The sequence below is a fragment of the Vidua chalybeata genome, chromosome 4 (genome assembly GCF_026979565.1).
Source record: "Vidua chalybeata isolate OUT-0048 chromosome 4, bVidCha1 merged haplotype, whole genome shotgun sequence".
Taxonomy (NCBI): Eukaryota; Metazoa; Chordata; class Aves; order Passeriformes; family Viduidae; genus Vidua; species Vidua chalybeata.
In genome coordinates this window covers 39,594,601-39,613,076 of record NC_071533.1, presented here as the reverse complement: position 1 = coordinate 39,613,076, position 18,476 = coordinate 39,594,601, and the positions used below count along the sequence as shown (strand labels likewise).

At 39.0% G+C, this 18,476-nt stretch overlaps 1 protein-coding gene across 1 annotated transcript in view; it reads left to right on the top strand.

Annotated features, from left to right (window-relative positions):
* Window positions 1-18,476, top strand: part of WWC2 (WW and C2 domain containing 2) — a 94,951-nt gene that overhangs the window by 64,432 nt on the left and 12,043 nt on the right. Inside the window, exons 10-19 of the mRNA XM_053940894.1 lie at window positions 1,475-1,564; window positions 2,477-3,084; window positions 5,712-5,835; window positions 6,658-6,738; window positions 6,822-6,908; window positions 10,014-10,206; window positions 11,793-11,963; window positions 12,756-12,868; window positions 13,868-14,066; window positions 16,043-16,207. Coding sequence (XP_053796869.1) covers window positions 1,475-1,564; window positions 2,477-3,084; window positions 5,712-5,835; window positions 6,658-6,738; window positions 6,822-6,908; window positions 10,014-10,206; window positions 11,793-11,963; window positions 12,756-12,868; window positions 13,868-14,066; window positions 16,043-16,207 — 1,831 coding nt within the window. The remainder of the gene's footprint in view (window positions 1-1,474; window positions 1,565-2,476; window positions 3,085-5,711; window positions 5,836-6,657; window positions 6,739-6,821; window positions 6,909-10,013; window positions 10,207-11,792; window positions 11,964-12,755; window positions 12,869-13,867; window positions 14,067-16,042; window positions 16,208-18,476) is intronic.

Here is an 18,476-nt window from a genome sequence, read left to right as displayed (position 1 = left end):
TGAAAAGCACTCTTGCTTGGGAAAAGCAGGATAGATTAGGCTTTAAAATAAGACAGAAAGCATCAATAAATAGTAAAATTATTGGAAAGAGTGTCTAATACTAGAGATGAACAGAATTCCTGGTGTGGAAACCTGTGTGTATGTCTTCCTGAGTGAAGAATGAAATACTGTGTATGCTTTTAACAGCCTTAGCAGGTACTGATAGATGAACACATCAGTGTGAGAGCACATGTGGCGTGGGCAGTGGAGTGGAAGTCGCACCCTGGCTGACCTCGGGGTAACTTATTCACTTTTGCATAACCCAGATTTGCTCGCTGAATAAGCATGGGTGTAAGCAAGTGCTTTTCATGCTTTGCTGAATCAGGGACTTAATGTCTTTTTGCTGCTATCTGATGTTCAAAGGGAGTGAATTCTGAGCACTCTTGAGTATCTAGTTCAGTTAATTCACTTTGTGTAAGAAAGCAATGGTTGATGTTTCTCAGATTAGCAGCTGGAGAACTTGCAACATATCAGTTGACTGAGCAAGGCCTAGAGGAGAATATAGTAATCCACTACTACAGGAAGATTTTAGCTGAATCCACTGAAAGAAAGCAATTTATTTAGTGTAAATGGAGTGATAAAAGGGAATTAAAAGAGGGGGAAAAATCACTCTAAAGGTTAGTGAATCATTTCTCCTGGCCAAGAGGAATAGGAGAGTTCCCCATTTTGTGGCTTTAGAGCTGTTCTAGATAACAAAGCAGGAGGCAATAAATCCTGCTTTCTCATAAAGGTGAATTGATGATGAGCCTTACAATGCTGTGTGGCTCTGAGGTGCTGACAAAGCTTTTGGGAATGTACAAATCTTTACCAAGGACTCCTAAATATGGCCTATAATCTCAGAACCTTTCACTGAATGCCGTTTTGATTTGCTGTGCTTTATCCCTATATAAAGATTCTGAAATTAAAGGGAGTGCTTTGATTTTAAACTTCAGATTATCAAAACTAATACTGGTATTACTGGTATTAGTGTTCTTTTGGTTTTCCTGGTTTTATTGGTTGGTTGTTTTTTTTTTTTTTTTTTCCTGGAACTATATTAAGTGAGGAGGGAGTCTGCAGTATGGCTTTTAAAAACTGTATGAGTGCAGATCTTATTATCCTGAAGTTGCAGCTATTTTCCCAATGCTCATTTGTTACTCTTTTATTGGGTGCATGTTCCCCTTGGTACAGTGTGAATGTCCCAACCCTTGCTTGTACAAGTGCTTGCTTGTACACTCAGCAGGTTTGTTACAGTGCTTGGTATTCTGCAGGTAAAGTCACTCGGCTGAAGCAGTTGGGGTTTTATGATCAGATCGAGACCTAACACAGTATTTTGGATTTTAGTCACTGGCAACCTGATAAAAAAATGAAGGATCTTCACTTTTTTCTTTTTTATCTATAAAATGTTCTAGCCTATTCTGTAATGCTTTCCTGAACTAATATGTACATATTTTTGCAGATTAAAATTGGAGGAGAGAAGAAAAGAGTTGGTACAGAAACTTGAAGAAACTACAAAGTTAACTACCTATTTGCATTCACAACTTAGGAGGTGAGACTGTACTGCATGATATAAAACCTGTTTTGTAGTAGACCTGGGTGTCTCAACTTCATTCTTAGGTTTTTCTCTTAGCTGGAAGCTCAGCAAAATATAGTAAAGTAATAGCATGCAAATGTAATAGCTTCAAGTGTTTTGTCACCATGCAAACCTGGTGTACTTTTATAATTTCAGCAAATTTTCTAAGTTGATAGTTCTGCTATTGTTCAGTAAATATATTTTAAGTGTTTAGAAGGACCTGCTTGAATTATTTTTCCTGACATTTTTTCCCAGCAGTCCTCCAGAACCAAGGCAGTGACACTGAGTTTCTCTAGTCCAGCAGGACTCCCTGTCTGCTGTTATTAACAGGACAAGATTGCGTGTTACAGCCTTTGCCATAATTTACATAGTTGGATTTACTGGGCACGTGGAATGTGTGTTGTCATGCAGATGGGAAGCAGTTCTGCTATAAGCTGTCTATATGGCATCTTTCCCAGGTGTTTGGGCATAGAGTAGGCTGAATGAATTGCTCTAGAGGTGGCAGCACTCCTCTGCTGTCATAAGCTCCATCTTGGGGATCCCTGTGCTGTCACATTGACCACAGGAGTACCCACATCAGAGTGGAGCAGGTTTCCAATCAGCTGAGAAGGCTGCTGTTACTGCCAGACCAGTTTGTCAAATCTGCAGCCTTCTCCAGAAGAAAAAGGGTTTAGGCAGGTGGCCAAAGGCTGGGTAAATTGCCCTGGTAGTGTGCAGGTTGGGCACACTGAGCTAAGCCGAGTATAGATGCTTAAAAAACATAATGCCCCAACCAGCTTTTGGCTGTAATCTGTTCCAAGGCAGCTTTAGTCAAGCTTCCTTCTCTTTGTTCTGTTTTGTGCTGGTTTAGTTCAGTAACATCAGCATGTCTTTGTGCTTTCTTTGCAGCCTCTCAGCTAGTACGTTGTCTGTATCTTCAGGGAGCAGTTTGGGATCCCTGGCATCCAGCCGGGGATCTCTGAACACATCAAGCAGAGGGTCGCTAAACTCGCTCAGCTCCACGGATCTCTACTATAACCAAGGCGATCAAATCACAGATTTGGACTATCAGTACAAACTTGATTTCATATTGCAAGAGAAAACTGGTTACATTCCTTCAGGGCCTATCACTACTATTCATGAAAATGAAGTGGTCAGTTCCCATGGGAGACTCGGTTACAGTGACTCTCCTTCAGCTGCAGACCATCCCAAATTGACTGAACCTCCCAAATCTGTGACATCACTGTCCTCCAGATCCTCACTCTCCTCCTTGTCCCCCCCAGGCTCCCCTTTGGTTTTAGAAGCTGCATTTTCAGTGTCAGCTCAAAACTCCCCTCTGCATCACCTCACTACGGACTTTGAAGACTCTGACCTTTCAGGTGATTTTGCAGGCATTAGCTTCTGCGAGAACCAAATATTATTGGACTCTGAAGCCAGAGCAGGATCTCAGACTCCTACAGATGAAAGACATCTAAACGTTAGGCAGCCTCGGCCTTCTCTACACGAAGGAAGTTCAGGTAATTAAAAGAAAATCGAATGTCAAATGTATATGCAACGTGAAAATTAACAATTGGCTCTTGACATGAGGAGGTACCTTGTGTAACTGAAGAGTATCTTGATCAGCATGCACTTGCATGTTCTGAGGGATGTTACCTAACTTCTAGGTAGCAGAGATCTGCAATCACCCTGATTCTGTCCACATTTTTCAATAGCTATTTTAGAAAGTAAGTTCATGTATTGCAATCTGTCACGAAAACAATAGCACAAAAACCTGAAGCTGGATTTTGAAAGCATGGAGGATGTATGGTGTTCCTAGGTTTTATCAAGATGGCATTTCCAACTGTATTTCTGAGCTGGTAGGGAAGCAGCTAACTAAGGAGTTTGGTGTTTTAAAGAATAAACATGGTCTAGCTCTTGAGTATTGTCCAGATTTGTTACCAAGTTTGAACCCTTATGCTTGGAGTTTTCCAATTTTTAATGAAAGTACCATGTCATATTCATATAGTTATATATTTTAATGAGAAATTTGCTTTTATTTTTTTAATTCTCTCAAGGAACTGTTGTAACATCTGTTGTCTAATTAGATTAACTTACTGCAGTACTGTGGTAATTTCAGTGTTGGCCAGAGCAATGTGGCACCAGAAGAGAAAGGTATGGTGTGCTTAGTACAAGCTGGGAGGCCCCACTCTGTTTCACTATGCAGAAAGAAAACAAGAAATTGACTGATGTCCTAAGGGTCTGAACCTATAAAATACAAAGTTGAAAAAGCATGGAAAAGGAATTTGGGGGGAGGGGGTCTTTTTGTCCTTTGCCTTTTCAGGATAGTGTAGCACAGTAGTTATTTTACTTTAGAGCCATGTTATAAAAGATTGAAACAATAATTAATTTTCCTGCCTGTATTTCAGCAGCATATCCTTTCCAAATTAACAACAATTTTCAGTCTGTATTTGCAATCTGTCTGCAGCTCACATAGTTGGAGAACTGAATTAAAAATGGCTTGGAATTTGGGAACACTTTGGGCTATGTGAAATCAGTATTTTTTTTTTTTTTAATTATTTCTATAGATCATTATTTTCAAAGGCATTGTGTGGTTCTCTAACATTTTTTCACTTTTTGAGGACCTCTTATTCTGGATATTGTCAGCTTGCCTTTTAAGTCTATATAAGTAGTTATGGTTTTAAAATGTAAATTTATTCAGTGATTCTTCATACTGATACTTCCTCATGTAGCACCATATGCATAATACAGTTTGTCTTTAAACTTGTATTAAGGCTGCCAAAACAAGTATTTGAATTTTGAATAGCCAGGTATTAACTAATTACACTTCAATACCTCTGGTTTCCACAGTAAAATGGGCCTCATGGTGAGACTTCAGTAATTAACAGTGAGACACAGATCTGGGGTTTGCTCAGTGTTTCTACTCCAATTTCATCCTTGAAACTGCTGTGATGCTGAATGGGAAGGCTTGAACAAACTCAGCCAGAGGCCCTAAACATGCATTGAAAATTTCAGCCCACACGCTTAGGTTTTTACAGGACTACAGATCTGAATACTGCTGAATCTTAACTTGGGCATAGACAAAGACTCAAAGGTAGTACAGCTGCTGTTGTCATGTAATCTGCACTGGCTCTCTAGATGCAGTGTTCATCTGCTTCTCTGGCTGTCTCTGACTTTTCTGTACAGGTGAACCATAGAGATATTTGCTCTTCTGCACATGTTTCTGCTGTAACAAAGTTGGAATATCTTGTAGTTCTTCCACAGTCAGTCTCTGTCATTGTCAAAGTCAATTCAGGCTGCCGTGGTAATTCCTAAGGGTAATCAATAAATCATGTCATCACCTTCACCCCTCACATGGTGAGGGGGAAGGGAAAGAACACTTCATCATCAAGGAAAAAGCATTCCTACTGCCATAAATAAAAGCACAAATGCAGCAATCAATCATCTAATCTAGAGCTTTAAATTTTAACATCTTAACAAGATGTAAAGTCATGATTCAGATGGCGATGATAATGCATACCAATATCCTCACCCCTTGGCAGATAAAAGGACTGCATAGGCCCTCAGCTTGCTGTGCTGCAGAATCTGGCTTCATGGCATGACACTCGCATATGAATGCAAGTTAAGGATTAAAGCTAAGTAGTCATTGAAAACCTGTAGCATAGAAAGTTTTTGATGATAGTAAACCAGAGAGGATTTTATTTCTAGCAGTTATATCACTGGGGAGAGGATATCTGTCTGACTTTTGAATATTTAATAAACAGTAGGCAAGCACTTGGCATGTAGCTGCAGTGTTACCACAGTGCTGAATGTGAACATGGCAAATACTGGTTTAAAGATCAGGAAAATGAGGGCTGATAATGAAGGATAATAACTAGCTCAATGCATAAGGGTGATCATAGGAGTCTGTGTCTCTGGGAAGAAATAATAGTACATTTTCAGGTTCATCAGTCTGGTTATATCTGTAGCCAGAATATGTAGCAACAGCAGTACAGTCTCAGAATGTTTAATGATATGGAACAAAACTACTCTGTGATACTCAGCTAAGGGTCACCGCTTTCAACATGACAACTTTCTAAGCTCTGCTCATCTGTCTTTCTGACTGTTAATCTCTTGGACTAGTTTTCATTCTTTTTCCTTTTTGTAGGTGGTGATTTACCAAGAAGAACAGCTGGTCATATGCTTGAGGAGAAAACAGCTTGTGTATCTGCTGCTGTGTCTGATGAGTCTGTAGCTGGAGATAGTGGTGTATATGAAGCTTCTGTGAAACAGTAGGTTTGAGAAATCATGCAAGTCCTTCCACCAAAAATTTAAATATATCTATGATCAGTTACACAATACCTGCAGAAGTTGTTAATCAGCCCTGCCTTTTTTTAGAAATAATCTGTACTTTCAGATGGCAAGGAAGGCATATTTGCCAAACAATGAAGTTTGATTTGGGTTATTTTTTGTGCTTGTATAACTTGGTTGAATAGCATTAATATACTTTTTTTATAATCTTGGGGTTTTTTCCTTGCTAGAAACTTGTTCCCAAGAGAAAAGCTTGATTTAAACTCTGCAGGTTCTGCCATGTGACTTTATTGTCAATACTCAGAGTTACTGTTTTTAATTCTTGTTTTGTTAAGGATTTTTAAGATTGCATAGCAATTTTTTTGAATGTTTTTATTTTTAAAAAGAGGTTATAGAAAACACATGAAAAAACTCTGTTGTAATGTTGGTATTAAAATAATCCAGGTTGAGGCTTACTGTTCACTGCAGTGATCAGGATATAAGAAACATACTTGCCGTTATTTTTTGACCAGACAACTTCTATAGGATTCTTCATACTAGTTTATATGGTATTGCCTGTAATCTTCAGTAATCAGCCTCAGGCCTTTCCAAATCATTGCTGCAGTTGTCAAACTATTCCAGCAGCAACTGTCCCTAAAACAAGCACTGCTCATGCGTTGGCTCTGAAATTCTTCTTTGGAGTGAATGCTGTAATTAAATCATCATGTTTAGAATGGATATATGTTCTGTGCATGCATATCTTAATAATTGCTGAAAGCTAACTATAATTTTCCAAAATTTGAGTATTTGCCTGGTTTTCCTAGACCAAATGAAACTGAGGACACTGTATATAGTGAAGATGATGCAACAACTCTAGAGGCTGCTCAGGTACAAATAGGACTCAGGTGAGTGACCAGCAAAGGGAATATTTCTGTTGATCCATAAATGTGAATAGTAAACTTCCCTTGTGTTGTCCTTTCTTTAACAGATATGACCACAGCAATTCAAGTTTCGTGATAATCATAGTACGGCTTAGAAACCTTCCAGCGTTTCCTGTCCCCCTTGGCTCTAAGGTGTAAGTCAAACAATCACTGAGAAGTAATGTTGAAATATAAGAGTATAATAATAAATTCTAAAAACTCTCTAAAGGAATCAGTTGATTTAAGGCTTAAGAAAACTGAAATATGTACAAAACTTGTACTTGTTGTAGTATTTAGCATTGTAATATTTATGTAATATGTAGTATTTAGTATTTGCATATTCCAGCAATGCTACAAGAACAAGATGTTATCAGGAAATGTGCACATTCCACTAAACTGGAATAAAAAGGATTTTAAAATGGTGTTTTATCTACTGCTTCTAAACATTCCAGCTTTGTGAGTGCAAAACAGCTGTGCTATAGTTACTAACACCATTCTTTTGATACTTTGGCATCCTTTCAGCTCAGATTGTTGTCTTTTTACATTTATGTGTCTTTTAGACGTAAAATGGTATTTAAAGTAGTATTTGTCTTTTAAGTGAGCTTTTAAAAGAAAGGGGTAATTTGATAAATTGCAAGTGGACAAGCACAGTCACATTGACATACACCATCCCTAACAACTAGAGCTTGGGGGTCTGTTAAGAATTAGTTCTTGAGTCAAATTGGACCAACATGCAAAGTCTAAAAGTAAATTACAGTTTAAATCATAGGTAGAAAATGAACAGAAAAGCCTGAATATGTTACCACTGAGTTTCTAATCCAAAATTATCATCTGTATAAATAAGTACAGGTTGCCTTGGGGACACTTGAGCAAGCTTTTTGTGACAGACTCTAAGACTGCCTTAACCTGTTGAAAAGCTTAATAAGATTGGAGTAGGATATAATCATTCCTTAAAAAATTTGGTTTTCTTGCTGGTTCTTTTTCCTTTGTATCCCATTGCCTTAAATTTGATTGGCAGATAAATAGGATATGGAAAGGATGCATTAGGGATAGAGCCTGGGTGCTTGCTGGATTTTTCTGTTTGTTTTTTGTTAATAAGAAATGGTTGTTCTACTAATATCCTTCCTTCTCTGAACTAGTCTTTCTCTGCTGACCTTCCAAGTCCACTAACATTTAGCACAAGAAAACAGAAAAACTACAGAAGAATAAATTGACACAGGTGAGGGGAAAAGTAAATAATGTAGAACGGCAAAAAGATGGTCAGTAACACAAAGGTAGGTCAGAGCAGGCATCTTTTCAGGAATTAAAGTGTGAAGTTGTAATTAATAGTCAAGAAGTCCTGTCCTGCTACTGCTAAAAGAGATTTGATGAAATTAAAGGTACACAAAATAAGGAGGAAGAAGGGGCAGGGTAAAGGCAGGACCTTGCAAATAGCATTTTTTTTTCTGCCACTTGGACTTGAGTGCATATATGTATAATCTGTACAGACACATACAATAATAAAAATTGGGTCTGGAAAAAGATGCTGCATTATAGCTGCATTTCCTAGAACATCAGTTCAATAAATTAGTACTTTACTGAACCTTTACACATGGGAGAATAGATTTGACATGAGATGTTGCTGATACTGTAACTCACTTTTAGCCTAGATAGAGCACAGTTGAAGAGTTACTGTGTCAGGGTCACATCTTCATCAGTTGAGAAGTCATAGGTTTGTCACAGTAAAATCTGATTCATCGCTTGACTCTTTAAATTTATTAATTAAAATGGAAGTGACCACTCCTGTACAAAAAAGTGAGAGAACAATTTCTTTCACTTTGTTTATCCTTCATTTGGCTGATGCCAATAAATTGGCAAACATTTATTACAAGAAAGTTCCAATACACCACCTTTTAAACATACTTTTGATACACTTTATCTTCTATTCCTACATTTTTTATAAATGTTTCTAATTGCTTAGTCTGTTAAAATGGCTGTTTTCAGTAGACTGCCAGTTGCTCACCTACAGTTGTATGAATACAGCAGCAGCATTACTGGAGTTACAATATGGTACCACTTCACCTAAGGACTGGCATGTCAAAATGTTGGATACCTGCTATCCAAGCTATACATGTGAACCAAACAACCTAGATTTGCTCTTTATTCTAAGAAGTTTGGCATAACTGGGAAATAAAGTCTGTGCCCAAATTCAAGTAAAAAAATCATGTTTCTCACAGACCTAATTTGTTTTAACTAATGTAAAATTCAATTTTTAATAAAATTAACAAAATTATATATGAAGTTAGAAAATACAGTAGTAGTACTATAAATTTTGAGAGAAAAAGTATTTTTCAAAATTATTTACATTGACCCACTCTTTCTTCTTATTTTAGCCAGCTTCATTGCATTCTATTTTCCAGTGAATGCCATTTATCTTTAAAGGCAGTACCAGAAACAGACTAATAGATAGGCACAGAAAAAATGGAAAACTATTACTAGGCTCATTTGTGTGTATGAGAAACTGTGCAATAGGTAAATAGCACATACAAATTGCATTAAAAATATCTTTACTGTGTCAATCTGCTGCTAAAGTGAGACCTGCAAGTTAGCTAGTACAACTTTTATCCACATAATATCCATTCCTACTGGTTGTATGAAATAAACACAGTCCTGTAACGATTTCAAGTTACTCTCTGTGCTTCAGTTTAGGCTTGCAAGATGCATTCTTCCAAGTTTCACTTAATATGTTATGAATTGATCTTAAGCAGCTATGGCTTAAGCAGCTTATGATCTTAAGCAGCTATTTTCTTCCTCGCTTTCTGTAGTTTCCTGCTTTCTTTGGAAATTTTGTTTGATTTGTTTCCTTAAAAGATTAAAAGACATCACTGCTTTTCAGTGCTGCTTGCATTAGTCTAAGAATTTAATTTTTACATCCACTCCAGTTCTTCTCATTTTTTTAAATTAACATTAAGGACATGTTTCTTCCCACCTGTGACATGATCTTCATTGTTTACAGTACTAAACTTGGATAGAGTCAGAAACTGCTACCTCTCTTGCTACAGCTACCTTACCAGGCACAAAAATTCCTTCTTGGGAAATGTTTCTGCTAGGGACAAGAAGAGTTCTTCACTCATCTTTGTCACCTCTTTTCCATTCCACTGATAAGTTACCGTTCCATTTTGTTGCTATGCAATCCTTAAGTTGATGGGGCGAACTTCTCTCATGCATCACCAGCAAGTGCCAGTTTAAACAGAGTAAAGATTTTGTTTTGTTTCTGGCAGGTATATCAGAGTAGCAGTCCTTCCATCCTCCACTGATATCAGCTGTCTGTTCCGCACTAAAGTTCATCCTGCCATGGAAACCATTTTATTCAACGAGATATTCAGAGTAGCCATTTCTCAAGTAGCACTGCTGCAGAAGACACTGAGAGTAGATGTTTGTGCTGTCAGTAGAAGTCGTCGGGAAGAATGCTTGGTATGCAGTTTTATTTCTGGTGCTTTTTTGGCATGCATTTGTTTACAGTGTCCCCTCTTATTTTGATGGTCAAGGCTGCTAAAATTCCACAGCACTCGGAGACAAAGTCTGAAGCATAACTTAGTTGTTGCTATAGTACCTAGAATACTGCCTTTCTCTGAAACTCCGGGTAGAGAATCTAATCCTGTATGGAAGGTGTTTTGATAATTCTAACACTACTTTAACCCTTTAATTACAGATTGATATTCCATCTTTGCCATTTTGTACATAAACCCCCTATGAACTTCAGTGCAACATTATTTAAATGCTAGATTTTGAATTAAAAACTGAAGAAGAGCCACAGTAAAATAAAACAGGAGCAAACCCTCATTATCACCACTTGTCACAAAGAACAAACTAAATTACATTTTGGACGTTATTTTAGATTATATGATGGACACCTTTTTGGTCTTTATGATCTGTTGAATTAAAAAAGCATGACATTTATAGATCAGCCCATTGGAAGCTGTCACTTTAAATGTTGTTAATTGTAGTCATCACTGAATCAGTGATGCTTCATTTACTTTTAAATTGCTTTTGCATGGTCTGGTACGACTCAACTCTAGTTTTTCACCATGAGGGATTTTAGTAGCACAGTGAGATTTTTTTTCATTTGCTACACACTGAAGAGTTGCTGGAATCTGCTGGGGTTCATCAGCTCTGACTACAGTGAAACAGCCTCACTTTCAGAATGTAGAAGTTAACTTAATTCCTGAGGAGTGTGTTGGCCTTTTCAGTATGTAAGAGTTTTTCCCTGAGGAAAGCGAAGGGCAACAGAACAAAAATGCAACCTCAGGCAGGATACAAAGATGAAGAAAGGACTCAGCAATAACAAAAAACCCCAACGAAGACAAGGGTTATTCCAAAGATCAAATGAAAGAGTTGGGAGTACCATCCCCAGCAGAATGCCCTGGACAACAGGACCAGAGTCTTGGCAAGAGCTATGTATGCAGCCCAGTAGCTGTGGAGATAATATGCTTTGCCAAAGAACAGAGGATTTTAATCTCCAAGGCACAGCCCAAACATGAGTACTTCAGAAGTTTTCCCAAAGTACCAACTCAGTCGATGCCAGCGCTTGTCCAAATGAAAGGGTTTCTTAATCTCTTTTACTGGCTTTTCATCTTCTTCCCTGGTTAGAGCAAGCAAGGTCATCCATTATTTGCCATATGCATGGGACAGCTGAAAAATCATGTGACACTTGCTGTCCCACGAGCTGGTGCTGCACAGGTTTTCATTACTGAATGCTCTAGAGCAGGTGTGTGCAATACTGTGGTATGGTGTGGGGTGTGCGTGTGAGGAGGCATTTCTACAGACTGAAATTAGAGATGTCAGAATGGACAATATGAAGGACATTTCCATGTACTTCTATTTGTCTATTTTAACTGGAACTGGAGGGAAATTGAAAACTGTACAGTTAAAAAGGGAATTAAGGTTCTTGGCAAATCTTGGCTGCCTGTTTTCTTGATGAGTACAGTAGAATGTTTTGTAGGAAACAGAACAAATTTAAATTTTTTTTTTTCTCTTTTCCCTTTTCTTATTTTTTACAGGCTGGGACTCAGATCAGCCTGGCAGATTTATCACTTTCTGAGGAGACCTATACTCTGTGGTACAACCTGTTGCCTTGCAAGCAATGTCCTGGCAAAAAGCCCAAGGAACAAAATGACGAATACATGTTACTGTTGAGCAAGCAATCACAGTCATTGGATTCACTGGACTTGGTGAGTGATGAATTGGCTATTACTGTGATAGCAAGAAAAAAGCCAGAGACTAATTGTGCCAGTGCATTGTAGTTATTTGAATGTGTGAACTGCCATCCCTGAAGGTCCAAGGCCCTGTTTTGCAGGCACTTTTGTCTAGAGTGACTTCATGTGAGTAGGGGCTATACAGGGTCTCAGATGGGAGTGGGGATATGGCAGATGCTTTTTACTGGATACAAGATTGCACTTACAATTTGAAACCCTTCAGCTATGTTTCTTTTTAGAAAAAATGTTATTGAAGAGCTTCCTTAAGTGTGGCATTTATTTTCATATCCATACATTAAAAATTGCTATTTATTAACTATCTGAATCTGCATACTCAAAGCCATTTCATTGAGCATGCTGTTTATGCAAAACATACTAACTCTTCTGGTTAAATAAGCTTTTCTGCTTTAATCCCTTCTTAAGAGAACTGCATAGAAAATGTAACTTTGAAAAGCACCCTTTTTTCACATAAGAACATTACAAGTGTGACAGGGAAGATGAGAAAATACATTGAAGGATGACAGGAGTATATTTGATTACATTGTAATTTTAAAACCAATTGTTTTTCATTGAGATTTACTCCGTACAAAAGTAATCATTGTATGTGCTATGAACTGACAATTCAAACCCCTTATCCTTGTGATCTGGGGGTCATTGTGTCTGCTGACATCAGGGAGCAGTAGGGTAATGCAGTTCTTGCAAGAGTTGTCATTTTCCTACCTGTTATGTATCATTCAGCTCTGGTTTTATCTTTTTCCTTGTGGGCAGGATGCTGTGTCAGCTCTGCTGGAGAGGACATCTGCTGAGCTGGAGGCAGTAGAACAAGAGCTGGCAGAAGATGAGGAGAAGGAACAAGAGCAAAGGGCCTCTGAGGAAGACTGGTAAAGACACTTTTCCTCCCTCACTGTTCATGCCTGAATGATTCAGCTCATTCTTCCTCTTCTTAGACAAACAAAAGGGCTGTACTTTTGGAGAGCATAGATTCATAGAATGGTATGGGTTGGAAGGGATCTTTAAAGATCATCCAGTCTAATACTGCTGCCATGGGCAGGGACACTTTCCACTAGACCAGGCTGGTCAACACCCCATCCAACTTGGCCTTGAAAATTTCCAAGGACAGGACATCTATGGCTTTCTCTGGACAACCTGTTCCAGTGCCTCATCACCACTAGAATTGGAGTAAAGTCTTGTTCTCTTGTATGGTCAATTTATTCACATTCTTTTAGGTTTACAGTCTCTTGGCTGTTCTATGAACTCCTACTACCAATGCTCCTCCATTCCATGTACATCTTCCTGTGCAACCACCTGGGTTGTGAAGCCACTAGAAGTGTAGCAAAGTATCAAATATTATAGTTGCATTAACTCTAACAGGCAAGCAGTTAGATTTGAAAAGAGAGCTGCTGTCTGATAAAGTCAGTGTGGGTGTACTTTCATTGATGGTCTTATTTTTGAAGAAACCGTGAGCTTTCCCAAGAAACAGATTTCTTGCTAAATTACTCATTGAGTTCTGTTATACTGCAATTTCTTAGCTGCAATGTAAAAGAAAATACATGCTTTACTGGGGGAAAGGGGGGAGTGGCTTTTTGTTTTATGAACTTATAATGAAAGTCCTTCAACATTATCAACATTACAGATATTGAATATAGTGCAGTGCTGTCATAATGACCTTGAGGGTGAACTGTAGTAGTGCTGGGTTTTGCTGGAGGCAGCAATGAAGCAGGCCTACACATGAACTTAATAGAAGCATTTGGGTGATAGTTGTTTTCCCTTTCAGGAAAATGCATGCCTTACACATTAGTGCAGGTCTGGGCTTTCTGGTATCTTTCTCTGGTGAGCTTTTTCGGTTTCATAATAAGCCTGGGCTACTTCTGTTCATACAGGCTAGAGATGCTTGCAGAAGCCTCTGATGAAATTGTGGATGAAGAGGAAGATGGCATTAAGCTGGAAGTAGGAGGTGACTGTAATGATGACATGGGGTTACTCATGGATGCACAAGAAATGAATGAAGACAAAGACAAGAACAGAGAGAACAGTGATGAGGCCCAGGAAAGCCAGCAGGCTGGTGTAGTTCTAACACTGGTGAATATCTTAAAATTCACATTCCTGCAATATCTTACTATGTCAAAAATTCTATTTCTGAGCAATTACTATGGAAGTCTGCTGCACCTATGCATTTACAATTTGCTGTAGCCTTTGTCAGTAGCATTTGTCAGTATGTATGTGTAACAAAATTGGTGTGGTCACTTCTGAACTATGAAGAGGACATTGGACAGACATGCTAAGCAGGACTTCTAAGTCCTGGACAATTAACCAAGACTCTTTATCTTCACTTTTTTTGTTGCATATGGAGGACGTTCAAAATACAAGAGTAGTTCAGTAGCTTCAGCTTGTGCATATTTAAAATGTTTCTGCACATCTGTTTCATTGTTTCCTTTTCTTTTTTTCTGATTCATCTGCTAAACATGGAAAAACACATGGCAAGGGTCAAGATCTTTAAGCCAATGCAGGGATTTCCTTTTTTCCCCCCTCCCCCTGATTTTTGGGCGAGAAATACAAGAACTGTCTTAGCAGAAAAAAGGACAAAATATTAATGAACAGAAAATTCCAAAATGTGTATTAAAGCTGTGTATACTCGTGAACAATTGAGGGTACTGTTGTACCCACACACTGCATAAAGCAAATTCTAATTCCATGTTCTTGGTCACTGTTGTTTTTTAAATTATATTCCACTTTCCTGAAAGCACTTTTAGCAAACGTTTAGTAAACATATCCCTGATGTGGTAGCACACTCTCAGAAATAAAATTTTTAGAATCTTTCTGCATCTTAATAAAAACACTGTTGCATGTTTTAAACCCACAAGTTCTATAAAACAGCAGAAGTAAAAAGACAGAGTAAAATCTCATTCCTTCAACTTTGTGACAATACAAAAGTTTAACATCTCAGTGGACTTGCTGGAAACTGTAATTAACTTCCAATTAATGTGGCAAGATGCCAAATGAGCTAAGGCTGTGGTATTAAAAGGACTGAGAGTCTGCTGGGTAGCAAGTAAATATAGATCAAAGCCCTAATTCGGCAAGGGGAGATGCCAAGGACGACATGTGAAGGTTAGACACGCACACAAGTGCTTTGCTAAGCCTGGGCTGGGTGGACCCAGACAATGAGTGAAAGACAGCAGTCTCCATTGCAGAGCCAGACACAGCATAGATCTCTGTATGCCACATGCTCTCGGGGTTGCTGCTGTGCTATTTAGGTGACTATTTATCACCTGCACTGTTAAAACCATGAACCTCATTAAATTATCTAAGTTGAAGAGAAAGTCCCATTGCTCATCAGTTACAGTGAATGTTCCAGCTGCTGCAGAGCTTGGTCTAGCCCAGCAGCCAGGATGATTGCAGCATGGAAGTAAGCACAGGCTGTGCCACCCACGGGGATGGGGCCACTTGAGGCTCCCTCTGGTACATGTGGGACAACTCTAGTAGGCAGCAGGCTGTGCTGAGGGACAGCAGCCAGCAGTGTCTTTTCCCTGGGTTCACAAGGCTGGTGAAGCTCTGGAGATTGCATAAAGCAGCCCTGCTGCTGAGGCTTGGGGATGTATGGCAGTACATCTGAAAGTAATTTTCCCAGCTGCCCCCTTTCAGTGTGCACAGGCACCACCTCTGGCATGGCAGAACCTTGCTCTTCTGCAACTACCAAACAAAATAAATATAAATGTGCAATAATCATAATGTCTGCAAATGGCAAAGCAAAACATTACTTGCACTGTGTTTGCATCAAGCCGTCTGCCAAGCAGCAAAGGCCTTTCTGCAAAAGCTTTGGCTTTGCTGGCTACAAAGAGTATCTTCAAAGCCTCTCCACACACTCTTAAGCCTCTTGGGAATTTTGCATTTCTTTACTTAGGGTAGCTTCTCTGTAAATGCACAGTGCTTTTTGCCACTGGTCTGTTTCCATTCACCATAAGGTAATGAGAATGCTTGTGAAGTCTGAAGGCACAGAAACTATGTAGGGGCATGTGTCTGGTTATAGTAAGTCTTATCCATTAAATTCCTTTTCATAGGTTGATAAAGAGACTAACACTGAGGAATTGGTTAAAGAGAACACAGCAGTCCGACCCAAGGACAGAGCCAGCTGGAGCTCCAGACAGCGTCCCTTTGTCAGGAACAGCATGATAGTGCGCTCCCAAACCTTCTCTCCAGGCGAGCGGAACCAATACATCTGCAGGGTAAGAGGAAAGACACTTGGAATGAAAAGCTATTAACCAAAGAGCCATTTAACTTCTTGGGAATGAAGCATTAATGACACTGAGTCATGTACTGATTTTCCCTGCAAGAGGCAGAGCCTGTGCTTTCTCTAGAGTCCTTCCCTATCTGAGCTGATGTATAGTAGAATTGACTTTCAGCAGAGTTGCATACTCTTGCAAAACACCTCTGCTAGGGCAAAAATACATCCTATTGGAGAGAAATAACAAAATGCCTGTGCTGGCTCTCTGCAAAAAGTGTTTCCCTGCACGTCAGCAACTCCAGGTCTCTCGCAGCAAAACAATTTGTTACAACATGAAATAGAATTCACTGTAAAATGCCATTGCATTACCATATTTTAATAATGCAACCATTTAAGGGTAACAGTGTGGAAAAAGCTCAGTCATCAATTTTGAATCTTTCTTTGTATCTCAACTGGTTTTAAACCTAGGCAGCCCAAATCCTGCTGTAATTGCATCTTTGAAAGATGTGCAAGCATTGCCTCAGGGCTGGGTTTTAAACATGGCTTTGGCAGCTAAGTTCTCCAGTCTCTCTAGATCTACAGTAGCATGGAAAAAGAAAAAAATACTTAAATTATAAGTCTTGCTGCTGCTAAACTAACTATGAAAATCATATGTTTAAAGATTTAAGCCTGGACTACCAGCTCTATAGATTTTAAGTACAGATACCCTAGAATAGGCAGTTTATTTTTTATCTTTAGTTTCTACAGGTTATTCATACAAGTATGTTTTGGTTTTTTTTTAAAGTAAGACTTATGCTTGAATTCCTCAGTTAAGTTAGAGGCATTTGCCTTAATCATTTGGGAACATTAATGTTCATCACTTCTCTGTGATTCTTAATGGCCTAAAAGAAAGTCTTTAGTCAATACCTACATACTTAAATAACTATTCCATATACCCTCCAGAATGAAATATAGTAGATTGTTTTCTAACAATCTTTACATAATATGGATACATTATTGGCTGAATTCAGAAGCTAGCCCTCATCTTAGTTCCTGTGCTGGAATTTAATTCCTAAATGGAAATTGGTAGTATTGGCAAAAAAATATCACCTTAGCCTGCTGCCTATGTAGGTCTTCAACACAAAGTAAAACTAGTTGTTTTAGTAACTTAGCATAAACTTCGGAGGTTTTTGCATCTGGAAAAGCATTGGGCTTTTGTAGCTTTGAGCACTGCTACATACCTGCTGCCAAGAGCCAGAATCAAAAAAAAAAACTTACCTTGAATAAACCATTCTGTTTCTCATTGTGTGTGGTATTGCCTGGAAGCAAAGTACCCTGTGAAAAGAACATGTTTGCAGATATATCGTTTACAGTGTCAAACACTTGTTGCCCACTGCTGGGGCCTCCAGAGTGGGCACTGTAGCTGCATCCAAGTTCACAAAGAATCAAAAAAAAAAACTTACCTTGAATAAACCATTCTGTTTCTCATTGTGTGTGGTATTGCCTGGAAGCAAAGTACCCTGTGAAAAGAACATGTTTGCAGATATATCGTTTACAGTGTCAAACACTTGTTGCCCACTGCTGGGGCCTCCAGAGTGGGCACTGTAGCTGCATCCAAGTTCACAAAGAGGGCTGAAGAGCTGGGGTCTCCCCAGTCCCAGTCCCCGGCTTGTACGACGAGCAAATCCAGCCTTCCTTGAATTATGCTGCTGAATGAGAGGAAAGCACCTGTTGGATACACTCTGGTGAAGTGCCAGCTGCTCTCTAATCAGAAGAGATGGTCTGCCTTTAAGAGAGAGCACCTCTGATGTTGCAGAAAACAGAGAGATCTTTGAGGCCTAATGGACAGAACCAAAGTCTGTTGGTGCTTTAGAAGATGTCCCTCGAAAAGTGCCTAAAGAATATTAGTGACAATGACTGCCTCTCTGTATCAAGCAGTGAGCTCCCAGTAATGGCTCATGGTGAAAAGACAGATTGTCTCCCAAGAGGTGTACTTTGTATTGCAAGTGGTTGTATTTCTGACCCCCAGCTCCCAGTCAGCCCTGTGTAAGCACACTTTAGGGCCCTGCCTTTGCTTACTGAAATGTTAGCAGAATGATTCCTTTGCTTATCCTTTCCTGAAGAGTTGAAATACATATTCTGCAGAGAGATGCTTCTGACCACCTATTGATGCTGATACACCTAACAATCATTCTGCACTGATCTGTATGAAATAATGTATACGAATAATAAAGTTATGAAGAAGCTACTGCCGAGCTGTGGCACATCATTTAAGAAGCAAGAAGTGCTTC